This window comes from Anopheles nili, chromosome 3, assembly GCF_943737925.1.
Source record: "Anopheles nili chromosome 3, idAnoNiliSN_F5_01, whole genome shotgun sequence".
Classification (NCBI taxonomy): Eukaryota; Metazoa; Arthropoda; class Insecta; order Diptera; family Culicidae; genus Anopheles; species Anopheles nili.
The window spans coordinates 71,463,810-71,486,526 of NC_071292.1; the positions used below are offsets into that span (position 1 = coordinate 71,463,810).

At 47.5% G+C, this 22,717-nt stretch overlaps 4 protein-coding genes across 4 annotated transcripts; 3 read left to right on the top strand and 1 right to left on the bottom strand.

Moving 5' to 3' along the window:
• The first annotated feature begins 7,264 nt into the window (after positions 1–7,264).
• On the top strand, positions 7,265–13,322 carry LOC128725000 (uncharacterized). The gene is made up of 11 exons (XM_053818717.1): positions 7,265–7,426; positions 7,990–8,220; positions 8,292–8,381; positions 11,338–11,512; positions 11,577–11,660; positions 11,915–12,048; positions 12,132–12,268; positions 12,342–12,575; positions 12,662–12,824; positions 12,898–13,066; positions 13,138–13,322. Exons 1-11 carry the CDS (start codon positions 7,265–7,267, stop codon positions 13,320–13,322), a joined length of 1,764 nt encoding a protein of 587 aa, XP_053674692.1.
• Positions 13,323–13,903: 581 nt separating this feature from the next.
• On the bottom strand, positions 13,904–16,013 carry LOC128725001 (sodium channel protein Nach-like). Its single transcript, XM_053818719.1, has 6 exons — positions 15,661–16,013; positions 14,859–15,577; positions 14,733–14,801; positions 14,565–14,665; positions 14,421–14,482; positions 13,904–14,357 (listed from the first exon to the last, which is right to left on the bottom strand). The coding sequence occupies exons 1-6, from the start codon at positions 16,011–16,013 to the stop codon at positions 13,904–13,906; spliced, it is 1,758 nt and encodes a 585-aa protein (XP_053674694.1).
• Positions 16,014–16,589: 576 nt separating this feature from the next.
• On the top strand, positions 16,590–18,625 carry LOC128725002 (sodium channel protein Nach-like). Its single transcript, XM_053818720.1, has 5 exons — positions 16,590–16,945; positions 17,025–17,809; positions 17,883–17,983; positions 18,056–18,114; positions 18,187–18,625. The coding sequence occupies exons 1-5, from the start codon at positions 16,590–16,592 to the stop codon at positions 18,623–18,625; spliced, it is 1,740 nt and encodes a 579-aa protein (XP_053674695.1).
• Positions 18,626–19,016: 391 nt separating this feature from the next.
• On the top strand, positions 19,017–20,604 carry LOC128725003 (MAPK/MAK/MRK overlapping kinase-like). Its single transcript, XM_053818721.1, has 6 exons — positions 19,017–19,038; positions 19,096–19,300; positions 19,368–19,587; positions 19,664–20,118; positions 20,206–20,326; positions 20,434–20,604. Exons 1-6 carry the CDS (start codon positions 19,017–19,019, stop codon positions 20,602–20,604), a joined length of 1,194 nt encoding a protein of 397 aa, XP_053674696.1.
• Positions 20,605–22,717: the final 2,113 nt, after the last annotated feature.

Consider the following 22,717-nt stretch of genomic DNA (forward strand, 5'->3'; position numbering starts at 1 on the left):
CCGGTGGTGAAGGGGCGCGATAATTAATATTTTCCGGTCAGCCAATGTCAAGGCGGCATCCTCCACCCGTGAAGATGGCTCAGCTTCAAGAGGTAGTCCGTTCTTGACTAGAACCTTCCGGAATAGGCGAAATCCGTGCTCTTTCTCGGAACGGCGGTGATGATTTATGGGCTTTTCGAGGATTTAACTCTAAATCTACGGTCCTAAATACTTTGACATGACATGTTATCGGTTCCCCGTTCCTTATCGGCCTGAGTTTACTGCCTTGCTTTTATCGAGTCTCCTGTCACAAGGAATTTTATTAAGTGAACGTACTATAGAAATAACTTCATATCTACGCCCATTATGTAAAGGATTAACTGGTTATCTAATCGTGTCAAGCATCGTCAAGCAAAAAATTATCGTATTTCATCAAAACCAGGTAGGTGGATTAAACAGTTCGTATCCAACGTGCAACGATGTTGCGGTTCGTTTTTTTTGTCCCCTTTACATGACACCTTCCGAGCGTCATTTATCGCATTTCACATGGCCACGGCACAACAATTACGCCACGGAAGCAAAAATTGAATTACACTTTATCTATCGCCAAGGTGCCAAAGTTCTCCGTACCAGGTCCGTCGGTAAGCACAAATCTCCTGCCGTTTCATCTACTGATGGGAAGATGGTGCGCTTCCGATTAGAAATTTTCCCACCCATGGTTCAGTAGGGCCGCGGATGATTTCGCGTTAAATTGCATTCGACCGAGCCGACAGAATGATTTCTTGTTTCCGAACGAGCCTCTCTTTTCATAGATGGCGCCTCAAGGCGGGATGAGCCACGTCGCGTTATGGTTCTGAACATCCAAGTGGCTTCGTCCCTTCACCCTACTAAGAGCACATGATCGTGCTAATCATCGTGTCTCACGCGGGTGGAATGGCTAAGAATGGCCTTCAAGAATGGCGGTCCAACGCCTGGCGGTCCTTTACCCCAGCTCGTCAGACTCGAAACCGAATTACGATCGCTAATTGATTCATCGAACGAGCTGATAAACTTCTCACCGTCGGTCGGGGTTTTCACGCGCACAACGCACGATTTCCCAATTCCTTTTCTTTCCTGGTGCCGACCGAAGGATGCGAGGATGCGACGTCACGTTTGCGCCATCACCACCCAATTATGCGCCCACCCGCACTCGATGATGGATGAGAAGGTATCAATATTTGTCAACGTCGACGTAGGCGTAGGTCACCGAGTCAATGTCAGGATGTTGCCGGCAGTTGCGGCTCGATCCGTGGTAGTGCAAAACTGAACAAGAAGAGAACCGAACCGCACGAAACGTGAAGACGTGTTGTAACGTGTCCGGTGGGTGGAAAATTTATACCCCCACCCGCTTTCGATGCCACCAAGCGACGTGTGTCCTGCTCCACCTTCAACCTCTCGGTGTGGGATGCGATCGCGAGAAGACCGGATCGATCGGTGCGATGAAAAGCAGGGTGGAAAATTGCGCAAAAAAGGATGAAGATCGCTCGAGACCCTGCACGCGATCGGTCGCACATCCGCGAACGGCGCGTCTCAGGCTGAAGGGTGAAGAGAGGGCTGATTGATAAACACGAAAAAAAGTGAGTGTGAAGGTGGCAATGAAGTGTCGGCCTGTGAGGGTGCCCTCCGTAGGTCAGTGCGCTGTCACGAGAGCGTGAAAATGTGGATCAAGTTTTCGTGTCGTTCCTTTTCCACTGTGCCCCAGTCACTAGCAGACACCGAGCCGGGCCAAGTATTATCATAATTTAGCGACGGCGTTTCAACATACCAACGGGCAGATGGCGTTAGCTAACCGTGCTATCAGTGCCGGTTGCATCTGTGCTGCATTATATTGCATCGTTTTATTTTCGTTTAATTATTTTCACCAACCAGATGGTGTTGATTTTCACAACCCACACAACGTAGGATCTTTGTATTATTTTACTAACTTTTTCATAGATGGGTTTGTATAAATTGGGCTTTATTTTGTATCGCAAAAATCGCTAAATGGAATGAATGGGGATATTTTGCTTGAACACGCGTGCGTGAAACACGGCCCGATATGGTTTACGATCACGTGCCATCGTCGTCTAATCATTCATCTCAGTCTCTACCGCGTCACGCCATCTCTGTCCTTGCGCACATTTGAAAGGATTTTGGCAGTTTTGGATGATCCGTACGATGGCAACGCCAAGGTCGAAAAGCATGTAGCTGGCTGTAATAATTATTACACTGAAAACGTTTACGTGCAATAAAGCGGATTCTGAGGTCTCCGTTGAAAATAATAAAAAATTTCTCTCTCTTCTTTGTCGATGCAGTTCCAAAAGGTGATGGCAGCTTTAAGAATCCTATCGAAGAGGTATTGTTCTTCAAACTTTCATGCTCATCTTTTACTTAATAGGTTGTAGCTGTTAGATTTGAATCAACAAGCAATACGTTGTTCATCTAGGATCTGTTGCATTTTATCATCGCACACTGCCAATTAAGCTGGAAGAATTAAAAATGCATACCAAAAATTCTGCAGAAATAATAAACCCATCAAATAAAGAAGAAAAACCAATAATAGCAATGTAACAACATGGGTCTCCGTTTCCGAAAATGCCGAAACATGTTCAACATCAAAATGGCATGTTCGAACATTTGTTGAACATAGGCATTCCAGCCGCTCGTTCAAAACGACCGCCCGACCGACAATCCATTCATCGTTTCGAGCGAAACGGTTTTCTTCCCGACGTGGTTTCACCCGCGTCGAAATGAGAAAAACGATCAAATCCCACCCCCATCCGCGAGGTCCGATTAGCACTCGCGTGCCTCGCGAGGTTTTCTTCGCTCACCGGCACCACCCGGCGGTTCAGTTGCACTCTAGCGACGATCGAGTTAAGATCAAGCACGAACATCCCGCAGTTCCACCGCGCACCGCAGAGAGAACCGCAGCGTACGAAAGACTTCAACGCTGACAACAGCGACGAACCTCAAGACGTGCGGGTGGCCCAAAAGGACGGTGACGGTGCTGGCGCGGCCCAGTTTCGGCGAGAAGCGCTCGTGTGGCGTTGCGTAATCGTGTGGCTGGTCAGCGAAACGCGAACAAACGGACGAAAGCCGGCCAGTGCACGGGTGTGCACTGAAATAAAACGCGAACGGGTGTGAATAAATTAAGCGCGAGTGAGTTCATTTTCCGCCCTCGTGCCGGTGCATCGGTGCGGCGAAGGACGTCTAAGAAAAGTGAAAACCAATTCCTTGCGGACGGTTGGTGGACGGGTGTATTTGTTTGCGGTTGATTTATTGGGCCTCCTTCACCCCTTGAGCCCGGCTAGAAGGGAAGGCGATCGCACGAACCGCGATTGCAACGATCGCGTGCGGAAAAGCGGGAAAAATTCGAAGGAACGCTCGGTGCCAGCGATTACGTTAACTGTTCCCGGTTGGCGGTGCAAACGGCAAGTGCGGGTGTGTATGTGTGCACGCGTGGCTGTGTGTGGTTTGAGCAAGGAATCTTCGGCACCGGAATCCGTTTAACCAAACAAAGAGACACACAAACGCGCTGCGAACGGGAACCGTGGACTAAATCACGGTTACACCTTCAGCACGCGTGGCAGAACCGGTGGAAAATGTGCTAACGGGTGCGGTGGTGTGGTGGCGCAGAACTCGCGAGGGGTAATCAGAACCCAACGCTTTAGAACATTCGTCACGCGCTCGAGAGCAGCCTGTCTGTTGATGACGGCTTGCCTGCGATCACTCCGGCCGCTGATGACGATTTAAAAGACAATAATTTCCACCCGGTCTCAACCGCGACGAAAGCGACGACGAAGACGACGGAGAGGGCGAACAATTTGTTGAACGGTGTTTTTCGCGCCCGTGACGTCCGGCGGATGATTCGCACGCCCCCGGAAAACAAACAACCGTATCCCGCGTAGGGCGGACACCGTTGGGACCCGTTTCTAACGAGTACGCGAGCGAACGAGGCGAAAGTGTTCCGTCCAGCTGAGGACGTCGATTAGGATAGTCGGGAAAACCAAAACCAACGAAATGGCTCAATCCTGCAGGTAAGCAGCATCAAGCGGAGACATTCGCTCGCTTCTTCGATAATGTAATTCGAGGTTTGGAAAATTACATCATTAAGGGGGTGACAGAGCGTGTTAACGGCTCTGTGAAGGGGAAATGGAAAGGAAATGTATGAAAGAAAAGTTGCCATTGGTACACTAGTCCTAACTATAGCCCATACACAAATCAACTTCTCAGGCAGTTTTGTTTTACACCTATTGACCCAACTTTCGATGGAATGTGAAAAATATTCTTACGATTTCTTGCGAAAATTCGAAAAAAATTTAGCAATGTTTTTGCCCATAAAAAAAATAGAAAAAAAATACAAATTTATGCATTTATTTTTCCAACACGTTTTCCAACCGTCTACCACTACACGGTAGCATAATGCGTGGAATACAGTTTTAATTGCTCGCTTCGGCCTAAACACAGACGTAATAAGCCGCACTCTGTCGCCACCGTTTCGTCCGTGGTACGATCATTACCCAATGCGTTGTCTCGGGTTAGGCTCGCTTTAGAACATAACCTAAACAGTATGCTGCGCTATGCTAACAGTACTTTAGGCCGCCGATCTGCTCGTTCATGTCAGTTCAAGCCGTCAGAACAGATGTTTAGGCTTTTGCTTCTGCTTTTTTTTGTTCGTTTCTTTGCAAACGGCTTGGTTGATTTTCGTTAATACCAATTAATTGGCCACGTTAGGCGCACCGACTGGAAAAGGGTGTATCGAATTCCGCTACCGTTTTATGATCGGTGATCGATGAGAGCAAAGCTCGTAGTAGCATCTACTAAACGGGAACCAGCGTTAGAATGGTTCACGTTGTTCCGATCGATGAAAATCATTCTTGGGAAAATTTTGCAACAGAAAGGCAGTGCGAAATCATACCGATGAAGTATACCGTTTAGCAACATTAGAAATGCTTTAAAAGTATTAAAAGTAATAGAAATTATGGTGTTTTTATTTCAAAATGTAATACAATTCCATAATTGAAACATGAAGATGGCGAATTAAATTGCATTAAATTGTTTTTCCACCTCAGAATTATTTTTTCTACAGTTACTTGAACAAAATGGGATTTACTATCTCAAACACTTTGTTCTAAGAGATCCCTCTGGCCATTAATACATAACAAGTGATTTTTTTTATCGGGTAAACCGTCGGACAAAGAACCACAAAAAGAAGTTCTAATGGTTGTTTTTCAACCAGCAAAGCTTGTTGAACTTTTGCTCGATGGCTGATGCCTTGCTTTCGCTAATCCCTTACTCACCCAACCACTGGCATCCAATTTAGCGCCCTTAGCAGATGTGGTTCCATCATCAAACGGATGCGCCAACGCAGCTGAACCAATCCATCGACCGCAGGCTTGCAACGGAAATGAATTGAAACGGGCGGTAATTGAAAAAGTAAAAATCAAACACACCCATCAAGAATTGGCGCTTCTGCCGACCCATGCCGGGATGGTTTTGCCTTGACGGACCCACGGAAGGAGCTGGGAAAATTAGATTAAATACCTATCAAGCCCGAATGCCGGTGACTAATTGCGTTCGTGGCAGGAGGTCCTCCGTGCTCGCTCCAGGTCCGGCGGAAGCAATAAATGGCACAATAATCCTGTCGCTTCCGCACTTCTGTTGCAACCAGCGGGAAGGCTTTGCTCTTGTGTCGCGCAATAACGAGTGATTAAGGGCGGACCCTTTTCAGTGGAGCAGCTTCAAGAAGGAATCTTTCCATTGTAAATGGCTGGACAGACGTCACAAAGTTTAATTTCATGTACGTTTTTGTGTGTCTTCCCTTCGTACGATCGAGCTGATTTGCGCTAGTTTAGCTGAATGATGATGAGCGAGAATAAATAAGCTAGATACATCCTGTTCAGATAGCCACGGCCGGACGCGATCTCGTGCGAAACCGAGATGAGTATCGTTTTCGCGAGAAAATTACCGTCAATCTCACAGCCCTTCGTAGGCGATTCCGTCAGCATACCTTTCATCGACACCTTCGCGGCCTGCGAAACGCAACCCAGCTCGCATTTTATCTGCCCCGAGCGAGATTTTATTTTTGATGGATCAATTTGCGCCCGATAAAAGCTCGACCGTAACTATCAGCTTGATGCGCCCCAGAGGCGTCGATTTATTTCGACACCCAAACGGGGCCGTCCGTTAACAAAAATGGCCTACTTCGAGCCAGCTTTGGTTAGTGTGTTTGGTTCCTTTAAAAGGCTAAACCTTCGGCTTATCGGCGCATTAGAGCACCCAGTGGAAAGAGCCACGATGGGGGAAGATAAAATTGCTTGCGGCAAAGATAAATCCACCATCGGTCTGGCCGCCTCGTGTCACCTGGCCCGCGCAAGTAAAAATGTTCTTGTTCAACGGGTTCTCGGCGGCATCGTAATTTGTCCTGTTTTACGATTACGGATGCGGTGGTGTGACGAACTGGCGCGTTGGCATTCGCGGGCGTGAATTATGGTTTTCCCGGGAGAATCGGGTCAAACCGCTACCACCCTCCGATCGCTGTGGGGTGCTCGAGAGGGTGGAAAATTGTCGCGGAAAGTAGGTAACGCCCGGTGCGCAACAAAAGGCAAAACCCCAAAGCAAAAACCGGGAGGAAACCATCAATTTGAGGTGGGATCGAACGCGACTTTTTCCACTCCGCGATCGTGTTTCGGCGACGGGACGTGCTTCGGGGATCTTAAAGCTGATTGATTGCACCGCCCTTCCAGCCAGGAAGCCTGTTTTCGTCGATCGGGACGCAACCGAACCGGGGGCTGAATAATGAACAATTACCTCCAGCAACGCTGCCGAGGGATGGCAATTTCGCATTCGCTGTCGGCGCAGGAAAATGCACGGCACCCTCGGACCCTGGACGTGAGGGTGGCTCGTAAAAATCTTGGATAATATCCGCCCAATAAAGCAACCGGCGAGGCCACCACATAATCCCCTTTCCAGTGGTGAAAAGTGGCGCACGAGGAAAACCCAGTGCGTTCGGTTGGATGAATGCACCTTTTCGTCGGTCCGGGATGCGATTGACCGATGCGCTCGGTTACCTGATCTTGTTCACACAAAACCGTGCGTACGGCTTATCGCGGTATGATCGCGAGCTTAGTGGTCGTGGGTAAGGCGCCCAGCTGGTGGCAAGGCAAAAAGGGGCAAACAAACAAACAAGCAAACAAAAAAACGCATCCCCACCGTACGTGCGCAAGGGCTTGCATTTGCTTCGGTCAGATCAAATGGCGGAACACATATGTGGCGGTGGCGAGCAGTTGAAAGAAAAGCAAACGATCGAGGAAAAGAAAGACGAGCGATAAAGAAAAGAAGTTCAAACCGATCTAATATGCCAAATATTTCTCATTGTTTCAGGTTACATCACCTAGGCTGGGGTGCTTTCATCATCGCCGCGGCACAGGTGAGTTATTAGTTCATGTCGAACCGGTCTGCTCTGGCCGGTCGAAGCATCCAGCCGTGGCGAGGCCAGGTTGTGGGAAGAGATGATTTTTGCGGCCTCATCTGCCTGCTGATGTGCTGAAGAAGAGCCAGCTTGGGAGATATTGAGCTTGGGATGGGAGTTTGAAAACGAAAGCAGTTGGGGGTTTGTTTCTTTTTCCTGTCGCACATCGATCTACCTCCGGGTTGGATGTGAACGGGGAAGTGATGCTTTCGGGAGAAGATTTGATCGTTCTTTCATTGGAAAAGCAAACGACGGCTTCCCAACTGCATCGATCGATGAAGTAGATAAAAGATCAAAGGGTAAAGAAGGCAATGGAGATCATTTCTAAGGCCCAAAGAACTCCCTCAGAGTCTCTTTTGTTCGAGAAGTCACTGCTTGAAATGTAATAACCAATGAAGGAAAACTTTTTTTAAGCTGTCTCCTGCTATAGAGTCTATTTTCCTCGGGCATTTCCTAGCAACCTGCCAGAACCAGAAGAGTAGTAACTGAAGTCATTTTCACTCTTTCTCCTATTCACGCAGGTGATCTTTGTCCTTCAACTTGCACAAGGAACGACCGGCATCACGACAATCAGCCCGGTGAGCTTTCAAGCCAATGGCAATGCCACACATGGAGCCCTTTCATCCACCGCATCTACCGGAGGGCTCACTACAGGTCCTTCCCATGGTCGAGATCACTCCTCAACGCTCCATCCTTCTTCAACTACGGCCCCAAAGGTGCAACGCAAACGTGGCAGCATTAGCGGCGGAAAGGTAAGTCCTTCCTGTCGCCAGGATCATCCACTTCATTGGCACTTTCCGAATTCGACTCGCCCTTTTCACAGAAGAACGTCGTCGTGCAGCAACCAGCGCAACCTACGTTGGACAACGCGAATAACTCACGCGAAGCACTCTCCCACGAGGGCAGCGAACCGGTAAGTCATCGTCACCGCCACACGGAATGCAACCGGTACTTTTGTGTCCCTTCGCCCATCTACCACCGTGACCAAGTGCAAATAAGAGGACAATCTGTGTCACTGCGTCACGGCCAAGGTGTCAGCTGGTGGCGATTAGCGGATCAGCGGACTCTCCATAGTGGGTCGGGAAAATGGCCCTTAACCAAGGCACCTGTGAGGTCGGAATTACGATTCTCGAAAGCGAGAGTCCGTGGTTACGGCTGGTGGATCTATCCCAACCCATTATCCAGGCCATTTCGGTTAGCTAAGCTCAAATCGGGCGCCTTCCTGGGGCATTTCTCCAGCAACTCCCAAACGCGCTGACGTAACGCATGTCGTGCATCATTCGCGGGCTTATGGCTGGCGAAGGGGGAAAAGAAGAAGAAAAATCCACCCCACCGGTGCATATTTTAGTTCCGGTCCGGTGGACTGGCCCGTTTGTGTTCGCTAAACGCAGACGCGCGTCTTCGCGTTTTTTGTTAGCCCCACGAGTGGGCGGACGGTGCTAAAATGCGGCTGCTGAAGCCATGGAGTAGTGTTTTATGTTCTGTTTTGACCCTTTTTTGTTTGATTTTAAACCGAGTGGGGTTTTGGGCTTCGATGTAAGTGGTACGAGCGATGGGCAGCCACGCACAAAACGACCGGCACAGAGAATGCGCCCCTTTTTTGTGTTTTACAACCGAAATTCCTTCGCCCGGTGGTTACCGTAACAAATGGGTTAATTTTTTTTTTCGTTGGTGTACATATTGCTGGCACACTTTTCTGTCCTGAGGTGAGCTTAGTTCGATCGGCCAATCTGCATGGTAAGAGATGGCAATGGCGTAGGGAATGCAAGAACAGCTCTATTACTGCGTTTGTGTTCAATTTGAAATGAATATTTGAAAGATAATATTGATGGCTATCCGATTTTGAATTAGTATAAATGACCTAAATGATTTTTTGATGGTTTGATTTACTTCCAACTCCTGATATAGAAAACGTTGTCTGAACAAACAATTTTCCTACAATTCAAACCCATCTAACACGTGTTGCAGGAAAACACTGCAATTGTAAATTGTCAGTTAGCACGGAACGTGAGGAAAAACACGCTGCAGAAGCCTCCATTACGTTGCACATCTCGATTCGGACACGCCGAAAGCCACAAAACACCGGTTGGATGGCTCAGCGTGATGTTCATCTGACGCGAAGTGCAGCACTTACCGATTCCGATAACCCCGATTTGGCGTTCTGCCATGCGGTATAATGCTAACGGGAACCATGCAACCGTTATCCCAAAGGGCGCCATTCTGTTCTGTCGCGCTGGAGTTGAATGCGTGGAAAAGCTTTTTCTTCGTTTTTTTCTGTCACCTTACCCTAGGGAGGCGCTTTGTGTTGGAAATGTCGCCCCGATGCAGATTCGGAGGAAGTTAAAAAGGTTGCTGTATTTGCGATTTTGCATGCCACCAACAAGGAAATTATAATTTTTATCGACCGTACCGACCCTCACGCCAAAGAACGCCACCTTGAAGGGATGTCTAATTAGCGAACGAAACGCCGAATAAACGGACTGGCGAGGAAACGATCCGCATTTCCGTCCGTCCCGGAAACTGTGCTCTTTCCGGCGAGTGGCAAGAATGCGCGTTAAGCCGAGTCCGAGCCACGTCCGAGTTAACCCCTTCACGGAGCCAGAACGTTTCGCTTCTGCTTGCTGCCCTTGCCAACGATGGCCCATTCAGAATCGGAGGCGTTAAACCGAGGCCCTCAACGATCGTGATCTTTTGGGTGGGGAAAACCAAAGCCTGTATCCAATAAACCCCACCCAAGAATGATGCGACGAACGCCACGACCCCTGCGGGTGGTTGGGAAAACAAACAAAAGACTTTGCGGACCACCCTTCAGACCCCACGGGCCACCCTTCAGTGTACCCATGCCACGGGTCTTAATTAACCGCAGGGGCCGACGGACGCACACCTAAGACGCGCGGTGACCTCGTACCGCTCGCATCCAAAATGAAGGTTTCGGTGCTATTCTGATTGGAAAGATAAATTTGTGGCCAAGAAAATTGGCCAACGGCGGGCTGTGGTGCGCGAAAAAGTGTGAGGGTTGAAACCGAGAAAAACGGGCACGCGCACTCTCGCGGTGGTTTTTACTTTCGGTTTCGGGTCCTCTCATGCGTGCCGGCGCGTTACAAGAGAAGCCTACAAGAAAGCCACCACCACGAGGGTGGATCGCGACATTTCCGAAATTTTCCGCCCCAATTTCGCACTCCAAAATCGGTTCCATCTGCGAATTTTCTTTTGATGTCTGAAGCTCGCCACCAACGACACCTACCGAGGAGTCCTTCCGATAGGTACGAGTGTTTTTTTTTTCTTCTCTTCGAATGTGCCACCAATTTCACGCCCTACCGAGCGAACCATTGCGTACCACACGCATCCAGCGTCAGCTCAAGGTCCGGTGCCATTTAAAATGCGGCTCTCCCCAAGCCACGTTGGAGCCTTTCCGCTTCAAACACATCGGCCATCGCTGGGTGGATTGGAAAATGCGCTTCCAAAAGCACCAACCTGACGCAACATCCTTCCGCGAGCGATGAACGAATTGGCTTTCGACAGGGCCTTTCGGTGTCAGGCTGTGTGTGTGTGTGTGTTTGTCTTGAGCATTCCGAACCGAACCGAACCGATTTCCAAGCCCATTTCCGAGTGAGCGCGACCCCGTCAAAATGGCGTGACCGTGGCTGTGCATCGAAAGCTAGTCACGGATGCTCCCTCGGCGACGGGGCAATTAACTGAACGCAGGTTCGATAACGATCTCGATTGCCACGCGACTGTCGTTTAGCTAATGGCTATAGCAATGGGCGCCATTTTGATGCCCTTCTGATGCCACCCTCTGTCGTTGGGGTGCCGCAAAGTGACAGCATTTGTTCCTCATCGCTCATCGTTACCGTCGTTCACCTCGGCAGGTCGTCTACGTATCGGACACATCCGGTTACATACCGCTGACGGCGCTCCAGTCGTCTCATCCACGGTTGCCATCACCACCGGTATATGGCGGAGATCTGGATGCCGCCTGGCGACCCGATCCTTGGGACAGGGACTACAATCGGCGCTATCGCTTCAACAACACCCGGGTACAGCGTGAGTATTTATGCTGCTAGTCGTCAAAGACCGTATGATTGAGAGTTTCTCGTCCGTGTCACAGATATCGAGGCTGAATGTCAGGACGATTACATGAAGATTCGCATCGGATTCAACGGCTCCTTCAACGGGCTTCTTTACTCGTCTGGTAAGTGAGATTGTACCGCGGGTTGCATACCTTTGGGGGCTAGGAAAATGACGATTAGTCAGAAATAGGAGAAAAGCCCGATAAAAATTGATCCCTAAACAATTAGCTCTTAATTAGGGGTGCAGTACAAACATTGGAAAGGGTTTCTATTTATTTTCCCACAGACACATACTACTAAGCTAAAATTAGGACAAGCGGTGTAAGCTTTATGTAGTTTTCTAATACACTTTGCATTAAATCCAATCCCAATGCAGGCTACGCGTACGATCCAGACTGCATGTACATCAACGGTTCCGGTCGCGACTATTACGAGTTCTTCATCCAGCTGAACCGGTGCGGAACGCTGGGAAAGAACGCGATCGGTGAGGATAGCCGCAAGAATCCAACGGTACGTGTTCGGTCGCAAACCCCAATTGCCTGAAGGGCCAGCCCTTGTTTGATTTTCGCACGTTTTCCTCCTCTCATGGGCAGAAAAACTTCATGTGGAACACGGTCACGGTGCAGTACAACCCGCTAATCGAAGAGGAGTTCGACGAGCACTTCAAGGTGACTTGCGAGTATGGGTACGATTTCTGGAAAACGGTGACATTTCCCTTTCTCGACGTCGAGTAAGTACGCTTTCCCACACACGAGATGTCGCTTTCCATATCGATGCTAACGCGTTCTATTGTGGACGTGCAGAGTCGCAACAGGCAACCCGGTAGTGTTCACGCTCAGCCCTCCGGAGTGCTACATGGAGATCCGGAACGGTTACGGAACGAATGGCGCCCGTGTAACGGGTCCAGTCCGTGTCGGCGATCCTCTGACACTGATCATTTACATGCGCAGCAAGTACGACGGGTTCGACATCGTGGTAAATGACTGTTTCGCGCACAACGGTGCCAACAAGAGGATCCAGCTGATCGACGAGTACGGGTATGTGTGGAGTTGTTCTATTTCCAGGAATCCGCTCCCGAAAGCCTTCTCTAATCGTGTATCTAACAATTTGACCTTTTCCGTAGTTGTCCGGTCGATGATAAGCTGATTTCGCGGTTCCGTGGCAGTTGGTCCGATACGGGCGTGTTCGAGACGCAGGTGTACGCGTACATGAAGACGTTCCGCTTCACAGGATCGCCCGCGCTGTACATCGAGTGTGATGTACGCATGTGCCACGGCAGGTGTCCGGTAGGTTGACCTCGTAATTTCTAACATCATGCGGCACTTTACTACATGCCACATTCTGTCTCATGCTTCGCAGAGTCAACCATGCCACTGGAGAAATCTGAAGGGCGTCACGAAACGTGAGGCCGTTCAACCCCAGGTCAACACCACGCTTTCGGATAATATAAGCCTCTTCCAAGCGCTGCGCGTGTTGCAGGAAGAGGACGAAGAAGCGCGAGCCAAGAAGGAATCGGTCACCTCTGCCAGTACGTTCATCGTACAACACTCTGCAAGTACCTCAAAATTGAACGTTTCCGATTTTTTCTCCCACTTTCAGAGCCACAAGACATGTCAGAGACGTGTATGAAGACGTCCGTTTTGTCCGCCTTGCTTGCCACGTGCTGTGTACTGCTTTGCGTGCTCGGTGGCTCTCTATTAGCGGCTTGCGCGAAACTCCGATACCGCAAGAAAGACGCCGCCTTTTTCGACAACTATGTCGGACATAAGGCGCAGCTGGATTAAGCTGTCGGTTAGCGTGCCGGAATCGAATATAGAGCTTCTCCTTTACGTGATTTATCGTTCAAAACATTCATAACCATAATCGTAGCAATTAGCCCGTAATCTAACATTGATAAGAAGAGCTGTGTTGATGAAGGCGTTCCCCATTTAGATTAGGTCTCGATAAGGTGTGACATGAAAGCGAGAGCTCTCCGATAGGCAGAAGGGCCCTAATGCCGTACATTATCGTCTTAACTGGCATGATATATTTACCACTCTTATTCTCTTTGCTGTTCTGTCATTGGCCTCATGTTTCATCGAGTGTATATAAGCGCATTTTGATAGCAATTCATCACCACCCATTTTGTCACACATCGTTCTGGATCCGCGAGGAGTTCGTGCCTTCTGCCTTTCGCCAATAGGATCATGTCACAGCTAGTAATCGTACAACGTTATCGTTAGTATCTCCCATTAACACTCGTGTAAGACATCGCCGACTAGCTGATAAGTCGCCACTGAACTGCTATTACGACCGTTTACTCGTAGCAATAAGATTACTTTGTAAATAAAGAGAGCATATGCATTCGTCGACGCGCCTCGCTTGCTCAGTACACGAAGGAAAGAACGCTCGGTTCGGGTGCGTGATGGACGGTGTCCTTTTTCCGTGTCACGGCGATCTCGGTTGACTTTTTCACGAAGCTTTTATCTCGAGCGAGCACGTTGCGCCTCGAAAAGTAGCCATATCGTGGTACGCTGTCGTACGGAGAGATGTAAGGTCGTACTACCACGGTTTTTCGCCGTTGGGCACTAGTCTTTCGAGTTTTCTGCGATTGTGCTAGCAGTCCTGCCGTCTGGTATGAGGTGAACGGTTTCACGGTGAAGTAGTACACCAGCTCGACGATGCTGAGGACCGAGCCACCCATGCACAGACCGAAAATACCCCCGAAAGTGGCCACAAGCGAGTCCCAGGTCATGTACGCATCCCGTTTGTACTTCACGCAGTAGATGTCCTTGAAGTGTACGTTCAACGTCGCGTACATTGAGACGTTTCGTCCTCCGCTGGAAAACAGGAGCTATTTGAGTGGACGCCGTTGAACGATAACACCTCTATCAGTTACTCACTAGTTCGCCGACTTGAAGCTTTTTGATTGTCGTTGGCTCGCAATCGTCTGCACGTTGTAGTTCTGAGGGCAAACAAAAAAAAACAACGCGCGATATGAGTTCATTTTCTTCCTCTTGTCACAGGATGTGAATGTATGTTCTTACCAGCACCGAACATGGAGGTTTACAATCGCAATCCATGCCAAACTCCACATCCTTCGTATCGGACTCCGAAAGCTTGTCGGTGCGTAAGCTGTAAAAATATCCTGCGAAAAAATTAGAACCACACTTTGATCTGTCCTCTCGAAACCAAACGGTTGTGTAATTACTTACTTCTGAAGTAGTGCAAACATGCGACGTGTTTCAGAGCGCACATCTCTACGTTTTTCGCTTCGGTGATTTCTGAAAGAAGGTGAGCATTTAAAGCAATCCCAACCGATCGGCTCACTGTCCACTCACTTAGATCGGTGTAATAGAACGGGATGCAGTTGCATAGCTTCACTATCGTGCGAAGCCGGCACTGGGCCATGCAAACGTTCAGATTGAAGCTCTCCTTCGTCTGTGAGTCGCTCTCCTCGGGCAGGAAGCATTTCCGCATTTCCTCCGGCACCTGACTCATCGTACTGCTGCTTTCGATCGGTAGCGGAATGACGGACATCACCACGTCCCAGCCCGGTTGCGCCACGTGCTCAAAGTCCGCATCGGAAGGGAAATCGCTCGAATCGTGCACGTACACTTCAGCTCCATAGTACGATTTCGTTGGTGCCATGTACGTGTCCGGCTGTACGTCGATTAAAACGGAAAATCCAACATGTCGGCCCGCTCCCGAGAGTCGTTTTGCTCGATATGGCAAACGATGGCCAGTCTGGTTCTGTTTTCCGATGATCGGCTGCATCGTTTCGTCCACGTTGTACGAGCAGCAGAATCCGTTGTCCGTCCGCGTTCGACGTATCACATGCGGGCAAGGAACTTCCGATCCGAGCCAGAAGCAAACCTTGATCAGTTCTTCACACGGTTGGGTCAACTCAAGGAGTAACTTGTCCGGGTTCCATCCCATGCGTCCGAGTACTGATTCCAGCTCGAGATAGGTCGTGTTGACTGCCTCAAAGTTTACTAGACTTGCTTGAGCCACTAGCAGGCCTGTGGCATTGTGTCTGCTTAGCCCGAACTCGTTCACGCTGGGAAAAGGGATAAAAGGGATAAAAGGAATACACATTTTCCGGTACCAATTGCGTGCAAGAAGAGAATGAACGATCCTCACAGCCGATCGATGATGACGGTGGCTTTCCGGTTGTCAATTTTGTTGATGTTACACACGGTAATCGCCGGAAAGGGGATGTTCCAGATCGGGTACGTCATAGTTTCGATCGTGGTGATCGTTGGTGTGGTTCGGAATCGCATCCACGCGATCATGCCCATTATCATAGTGAATCCAATGCTTACGAGGCACACCAGCAGCCAGAGCAACCGCAGCATCGCGCCATTTTGTTGCGGATGACTCCGGTCTGCGCCGTAAACGTATCGCAGTCCGTGCAGGGTGGTATTCTCGCAAAAATTACGCACAACATAGCGGAACGTTTGAACCACGAACGTTAGCAGTTGTTTCGGCTTCATTTCGTACCGTAGCACCACACTTTGATAGAGGACTCGTTCCGGAAGTGCATGCATGGGATGAGTGCATCACTTATATAGGTAAATTTGAGCTCGCTTGCACTTCCGTGTACGAATCGAGTATTATTTGTTGATGAAATGTGCATAACTAATGCAATCTAGCATGCCCATTAATGATGACGTGGGGCGAGTGCATTTCCGGAATGCCAATTCGAAGTTGTGTGGAGTGGTGTAATAAATGATGAGGAAATGTCTCGCATATGGAAGGATATTGGGCATGTTGGGGTGAATCTAGATTCTTTACTTCCCACCTATTTCGAGTCAGAAGCATATAAGGCTGATATCGTTGAATCGACGCCTCGAGCGTCACAATTATTCAATTAATCCATTAACGAGAGAACCGACCACAAAAGCCCCGTTCGGTTAGCATGCATAAGTTGATATGAAAAATATTCGATCATCGAGAATGGTCACCGCCACAATGCTGGTAGTACAAAGGCGGTAAATATTTTATCGCCACAGGTGCGTGCTATATAACGACCCTAACGATGTTCCGGACTGTGTGTCTAGCGGCGAGAAATGGCTCACTCTACATCTGTTCCCAGTACCTTGAAACTGGCGTGGACCGCTGTCGTGCAGACATTTTGGATCTTTTGCGAAAACTCCTCACTTCACGGGTTGCGATACATCGGTCGGAACAGAACGGCTCCGTCCAACACTCTACTGCGATTCCTGTGGAGTGTAATAGCGTTGGTGAGTTTGGGTTTCACAATGATGCTGGGAAATTCAGCCTGGGACCAGTTCCGTAGTAACCCTACTCTGACCACCATCGAGACGACGTCTTATCCGGTGTCGTTGATTCCCTTTCCATCGGTGACGCTGTGTAATATCAACAAAATACACGCCACCAAGGCGGAAGAATTGGGCAAAAAGCTGTAAGTAAGTGTGCTCGTGGTGGAGGAATTCGTTTCACCAGGGCTATCCGTTTGTCTGTGTTTTGTTCCCCGTATAAAGTATGGAGTTTGGGATGAACGAAAGCGATGCCATTGACGTCCTTTACACGATACCTCGGTTGATTGACTACCCAATAGACCAACCGATAGAGCGCCGAATTCTGGATCTAGAGGAGTTCCTTCAGGCCAAGGGCTATGATGCGGAGCGAATGGCCTTTGAGGTGGCGCCACCCTGCGAGACGATGATGGTGCACTGCTTCTGGTTGATGCAAGACATCCCATGCAGTAAATTGTTCCGGCGCACCAAAATATTCGCCGGTTACTGTTGTTCCTTCAATGTGGACGGGTTTCTGGAGCCTGTTTTCACACGACCAAAGAACCCGAATCGAACGGAGAACATCTACGTTTCTGGTATCGGCAAGGGCGAAGGTCTTTCTGTGTTGGTGGACATCGGGGAACGGTTCTACACCGCATCGGAAAGGTTTTCCAACGGTATCGAGGTGTTTGTGCATCGTTCGTTCGATTTTCCGGACTTCTCGGACTACACGACCATCGTCCAGCGTGGCATGGAGACGGACTTGTCCATCTTGCCGAGTATTGTTGCAGCGAGCCCTTCGTTGAGGACCGTGCCTCTCGCAGTTCGTGGCTGTGCGTTCGGTGATGAAGGCAACTCGACCACGAGCGTACCGTACACCTACAGTAACTGCATGAACGAGTGTGAAACGCGGTATATTGCCGGTATGTGCAGTTGCATTCCTCTGTTCAAGCAAACTGTTGAGCTGCAAGAGGTGCTGCAGGTACCGATCTGTGGGTTTCGCGATTTAACCTGTCTGCTGAATATAAAACGTAAGTTTACAAGGACGAGGACCTTCGGGCATTTGATGAGTATTGATGAAATATGTTAAATTGTTACTTGCAGAACACGTTACCTTCACCTCAGAAAATGTTGGCGAAATGATTGCTTCTGATTCCAGGTTCATAAACGTTGTATGCAATTGCTATCCGAGCTGCACCATCGAGGTAAGATATCGATTAACCTCCCTATATCCGCATATTATTTGAACGCCGATGAAACCAAATTAAATCTTACAGAAGAATGAAGTCCTTGCCATACAAAATACAGTTTCTAAACCGCAGCATAACAAATACAAGTAGGTACAGCCGGGAGAAACTTCGCTAAACATTTCTTTTTATTCGGTTTGTTTTGTCCTTGTTGCGTTTAGACCTGAGTTTAACTTCACCGCTTACGGTGTCCTGCACGTGCATTTCCGGTCTACTAGCTGCCTCAAATACAAACGTGAACCGTTTGTCACCTGGCAAACGCTGGTGGCAACGTTCGGGGGCATATTCGGACTTTGCATGGGCGGCTCCATACTGAGCTTGGTGGAAATGCTGTATCATTTCGGCATTACTCCGTTTGTAGAGTACAGTGTGCTCAGAAATAAGCTTCTCAAGGGCCGCACACATCCCGCACAAAAAACCAATGTCATTGCCTACATGGATTATCCAGCACAGCCACCAATGGGTTATTTTAGGCGAAGGGAAATTATGGCACGAGCCACCGGCAACGACGAAGCGGCATGGGTCTCTGGAAATAATGCAAACGTGGACAATCGTCGCTGGAAGCAACATTACGTTAATGAGCTGAAAATACTGCCATAATGTTGTAAATTTTAAACTAAGCATTGCAAAGTTTACTCAATTTATTTTTATGTAGTGATTTTTGTTGCTACATATTTTTAGTTTTATTAAAATATGTAGTTTTCTGTGCCTTTCAACTGATCCTTTTTGACCGTCCCTAAATAAATAATAATAATAATAACTGAGCCTTCCCCATACGCAGGATCCGGTTACGTGAAAGTTATAGAATACTATAACAAAGCTGGCCTTAACTGTACATAGGATGTTGAGCCATTTAAAAAGAAGCAGAAGTTTTCTGTTCAAATAAAATCAAAGCACGCTTGACCAGCGATTCAAGAGCAATGACTTATACAATTTTGTATTTGCAGCATAGGCTTGTTTGAGAAGTATAGCTTTTGTCTGGATTCTGAAGATGAGTAAACTGACCGTCAAAGGTAACTACCTAGATTTCCATCGAGGACTCCGTACCGTAAATCGTGCATATATTTTAGGTTATAACATTATCGAAAAAATAGGTACCGGTGCGTTCTCAGAAGTTTTTTTCGTACGATGTCGTAGAACGGGGAAATGCTACGCGGCTAAACATCTCATCGATGAGTGCTCTAATTTGGAAGACGATGTGGCCTTTTCGGAAATTCAACTCATGAAATCTGTTCCCAGTCATCCACATTTGAACAACATAGTTGACTACGTGCAGTAAGATGTTGCTAGCTGTAAAAAATATTGAACTCTTTTTTTACAGACATGATTTTTCTATTTTCAGTGAAAATAATCGTTTGACCCTTATTTTGAGCCTGATGGATATGAGCTTGTTCCAATACATGCAGACCAGAGCGCGTCCGTTTTCAGAGAAACGCGTGCGCAAAATGTTGTTTCAGATCGTCCAAGGATTGGAGTATCTTCACCAAAACGGAATATTCCATCGTGACATTAAACCGGAAAATATTTTGGTGAAAATCATTGGAGGTGGAACAACGGACAAGGTGCGCAAGTGCTTTTTTGCTGTGAAACATAAAAGATCCCAAAGAGGTCCTTATACTGTTCTTCTTATTCGACTAGAGGGAAATTTTACAACTGGCGGATTTTGGAAGTGTTGCTAGGATCATGGATGACCCACCACGTACTATGTATATAGCAACTCGATGGTATCGAGCTCCAGAATGTATGCTCACGATGGGATACTACGGCCCTAAAATGGACATATGGGCCGTAGGATGCTGTTTCTACGAAATGGTCACTCACAAACCTCTCTTCAAAGGCGAGAATGAAGTGCAAATGTTGGACGAAATCCACAAAATACTGGGATCTCCGTCAAAAGACAAGCTCTATCGGTTTAAGAACTTAAATCCCAAGAATTTGGGATATCAAAAACGAAGTCCTGTGGATTTTCGAGTGCATCTTCCTCTGATGAACGCATACGGGATCGATTTGATAAAGAAAACACTAGCCTACTATCCAGACCAGCGAATCTGCGCAAAGAAACTGTTAAGCCACGTATATTTTGAAGATCTTATGTATGAATCAAAGTGTTTCATCATGGGTACAATGTTTCGAGAAAGTAGAATTCCATTTCTAAAACATTTTCTTTTTTGTATTTGTAGAAAACATAAAAAAGTATCCAAATTTTCGCTTAGTCATCAAAACCTGAACATGATAACGAATGAGACGAGCTCAACTGCGGAAATATCGTCGTTATCGTGGAGTGCAAGGAAACTTTATAAGGTGAGGAATTGTTTAGAAAATATAAGGAACCAGTTATTTCACGAGTTTGCAGGCATGAAAAAAGTTAAATCTTCTTTCTTTTTGTATAATATTTTTGCGTAATTCAGGTTTCACAGGCATCTAGTGTGGCAAGCAGCAACATTACGAACAACACGTTTCACTTCCTCTCCAACGAAGAGCAATATAGAAAGAATCGAAAATTAGAACGTTTTTGGAACATGAATCCCAAGTGTACAGAAAAATGCAAGCCAGCCCATTGCACGCGTCCATCCTCATAACAGAAATCGTTGATTTTCCTCACTGTAATAGTGAAGGCAAAGTACTAATCAAGAGGTTACGGAACCGAGGGGTTATGCCATCGAAACAGGTAAAAGAAGCATTGGCGTTTATCCTTTCATCAACTTGAAAAAATTTACACAAAGTGTCCCCCAATAAAATATTTTTGATTTTTTTAGTCGTAATGGCTTGTTCTTTTATTTTCCTATTCCAATATTTCATATTACATGCTAATTCATTTATACGTTATTCGGTTAATTTAGTTTAACTTAAACGCTGAAATCTGCTTCATTATTGTTTAGCAAACAAGACCTTATTGGTCGAGTGAAATCTAGAGACAACACCAATCATAACTCTGCCTCGTTGGTTTTGGAAAGTATGAATTTGAATTAACAAAAGTAATTTAACGATGAACCTATATAAATTAACGAGTTTGAATTTGAAAGCTCCAAAATTTAAAAGACGAGTGACATGAGATAGTTGAATGACGTTCGTGATGTCAAGCGACGAGGGTGCGTGTGTGTGTTGAATTGTTTTGGTCGGTAATGTTGCTAGCGAAAATTTTAGCTATTTTTTGTATAAAACGTAATTTAAATCCTTTCCCTCATTGTGATTTCGGTGATAACCTCGGTAGAAGTGTGTATGATGTTGAATATGGTTCTAAGTAAACCACGTGTTTTAGTAGCATAAGGGGTAAATCCGCATTTCGCAAATTCAAAAAGAAGAGGAAGAGGATTACGCTTGAAGGGTAAAGATGGTGGCGATATACGCACGGCATCGTTTCTTCTTCGCCGTGCATCTTTGCTGATCGAGCTTGGCGTATGGAAAAATAGGTGCGCGTTTTCCAATCTCGCGGCTCCTAGCGATCGAGAAGACGCCAGCCGTGGTGGTCGTGTGTGGTGTCCTGTTGGTGTAGTGTAAAATCCCAAGCCATTGACTGTCGAACGTGTGTGATGTGAAAAATAGGATTACTCGTGGAAGCCACAAGCGGGAGCTGGTGTGGAAGTCATCGAAAAGTGTGCAATTTTCTATTTCCTGTGTCGAATCAAGCAATCCTTCCGGCTCTGCCCAAAGAGAGGCAGAACGGAGTTTTATCGAGTGATAAATTTGCAGCATAATTACGTGAAGTAAGTAGTTGCTGCTGAATGGTGCGATCAAAAAAAATTGTCTCGCACATGCTCACGCCCCATTAGAAAATGAGTGTTTTCTACAACTTTACCGGAAAAGAAAAAGGCTGAATGGCTTCAGAAGCCTATCCCGGGTGTTGCAATCGCATGCCACCGACGCCATCGCGCCCACCAAGCCATGTGGAGCCGCGAAGGTTTTCGCGAAGTTTTGTTACCCTTCTCCATTGGCTGAGCACTCCCCATTGGGGCGGGATTCGCAGGAAGAAGCTAACCACACTTCGCTGTGTTGTCAGAAAACACGGAAGGTCGGTCTTCCACGCATGTGCTTCCTGCGGCAGCAATTGACGAAAAGTGTGTGTTTTTATGGAACCGCCATCGCAGTTACCCGCCAAGCCATGTCAGCGGAATCTCGCACGAAACTTTCATCAAGCAAAAGCGGCAGACACCGGAGGACGAAAAAAATACCCGGCATACTAGACGCCTTAGGTTAATGGTGCGTTTCTTGCTTCGCCACCAATGTCGATGGAGTGGAAAGCGGATATGAACATGAAGTCGATCATAAGGATATCATTTTGGATTGTAACGGTTTAGGGAAAAAATGGCGCTACGAAGCATCTCAAAAATGTGGGCGAGTCAGCGAAGAAAAGGCAGTAGAAAATTACTGGAGAAAAGGAAATAGAAAATTGTCTATAGCTGAACTGGGAAATTCGCTTCGAATTTAATTTATTGGCGAAACTTTATGCGATGTTCATTTTTCCTTCGATCGATTCTCGATCCAATGGCATCCGTGATATTACAATGGCGGATCGTGGTGTCAATTGTGTTATCGTCTCACAAATGGCCGATCGCTAATCGATACTGCGAAATTTCACATTAATTCCCAATCTCTTTCCCGAGCGTGGTGGCCGCATCCGACAACACGTAACCGATCATCTCCGCTTTCTAAACCGTGTGAAAGTTCTACTAACAGCTTTTTTTTTCGATTGTT

Coding starts and splice junctions, on each gene's coding strand:
- LOC128725000 (XM_053818717.1), top strand. CDS start 7,265: ATGTGGCGGTGGCGAGCAGTTGAAAGAAAAGCAAACGATCGAGGAAAA. Junction 11,513..11,576: donor CAACAACACCCGGGTACAGC/GTGAGTATTTAT, acceptor TCCGTGTCACAG/ATATCGAGGCTGAATGTCAG. Junction 12,269..12,341: donor TTTCCCTTTCTCGACGTCGA/GTAAGTACGCTT, acceptor GTGGACGTGCAG/AGTCGCAACAGGCAACCCGG.
- LOC128725001 (XM_053818719.1), bottom strand. CDS start 16,013: ATGAAGCCGAAACAACTGCTAACGTTCGTGGTTCAAACGTTCCGCTAT. Junction 14,802..14,858: donor GTTCTATTACACCGATCTAA/GTGAGTGGACAG, acceptor ACCTTCTTTCAG/AAATCACCGAAGCGAAAAAC. Junction 14,666..14,732: donor ATGTTTGCACTACTTCAGAA/GTAAGTAATTAC, acceptor ATTTTTTCGCAG/GATATTTTTACAGCTTACGC.
- LOC128725002 (XM_053818720.1), top strand. CDS start 16,590: ATGGCTCACTCTACATCTGTTCCCAGTACCTTGAAACTGGCGTGGACC. Junction 17,810..17,882: donor CTGTCTGCTGAATATAAAAC/GTAAGTTTACAA, acceptor TGTTACTTGCAG/AACACGTTACCTTCACCTCA. Junction 17,984..18,055: donor ATCCGAGCTGCACCATCGAG/GTAAGATATCGA, acceptor TAAATCTTACAG/AAGAATGAAGTCCTTGCCAT.
- LOC128725003 (XM_053818721.1), top strand. CDS start 19,017: ATGAGTAAACTGACCGTCAAAG. Junction 19,588..19,663: donor GAGGTGGAACAACGGACAAG/GTGCGCAAGTGC, acceptor TTATTCGACTAG/AGGGAAATTTTACAACTGGC. Junction 20,327..20,433: donor GTGCAAGGAAACTTTATAAG/GTGAGGAATTGT, acceptor TGCGTAATTCAG/GTTTCACAGGCATCTAGTGT.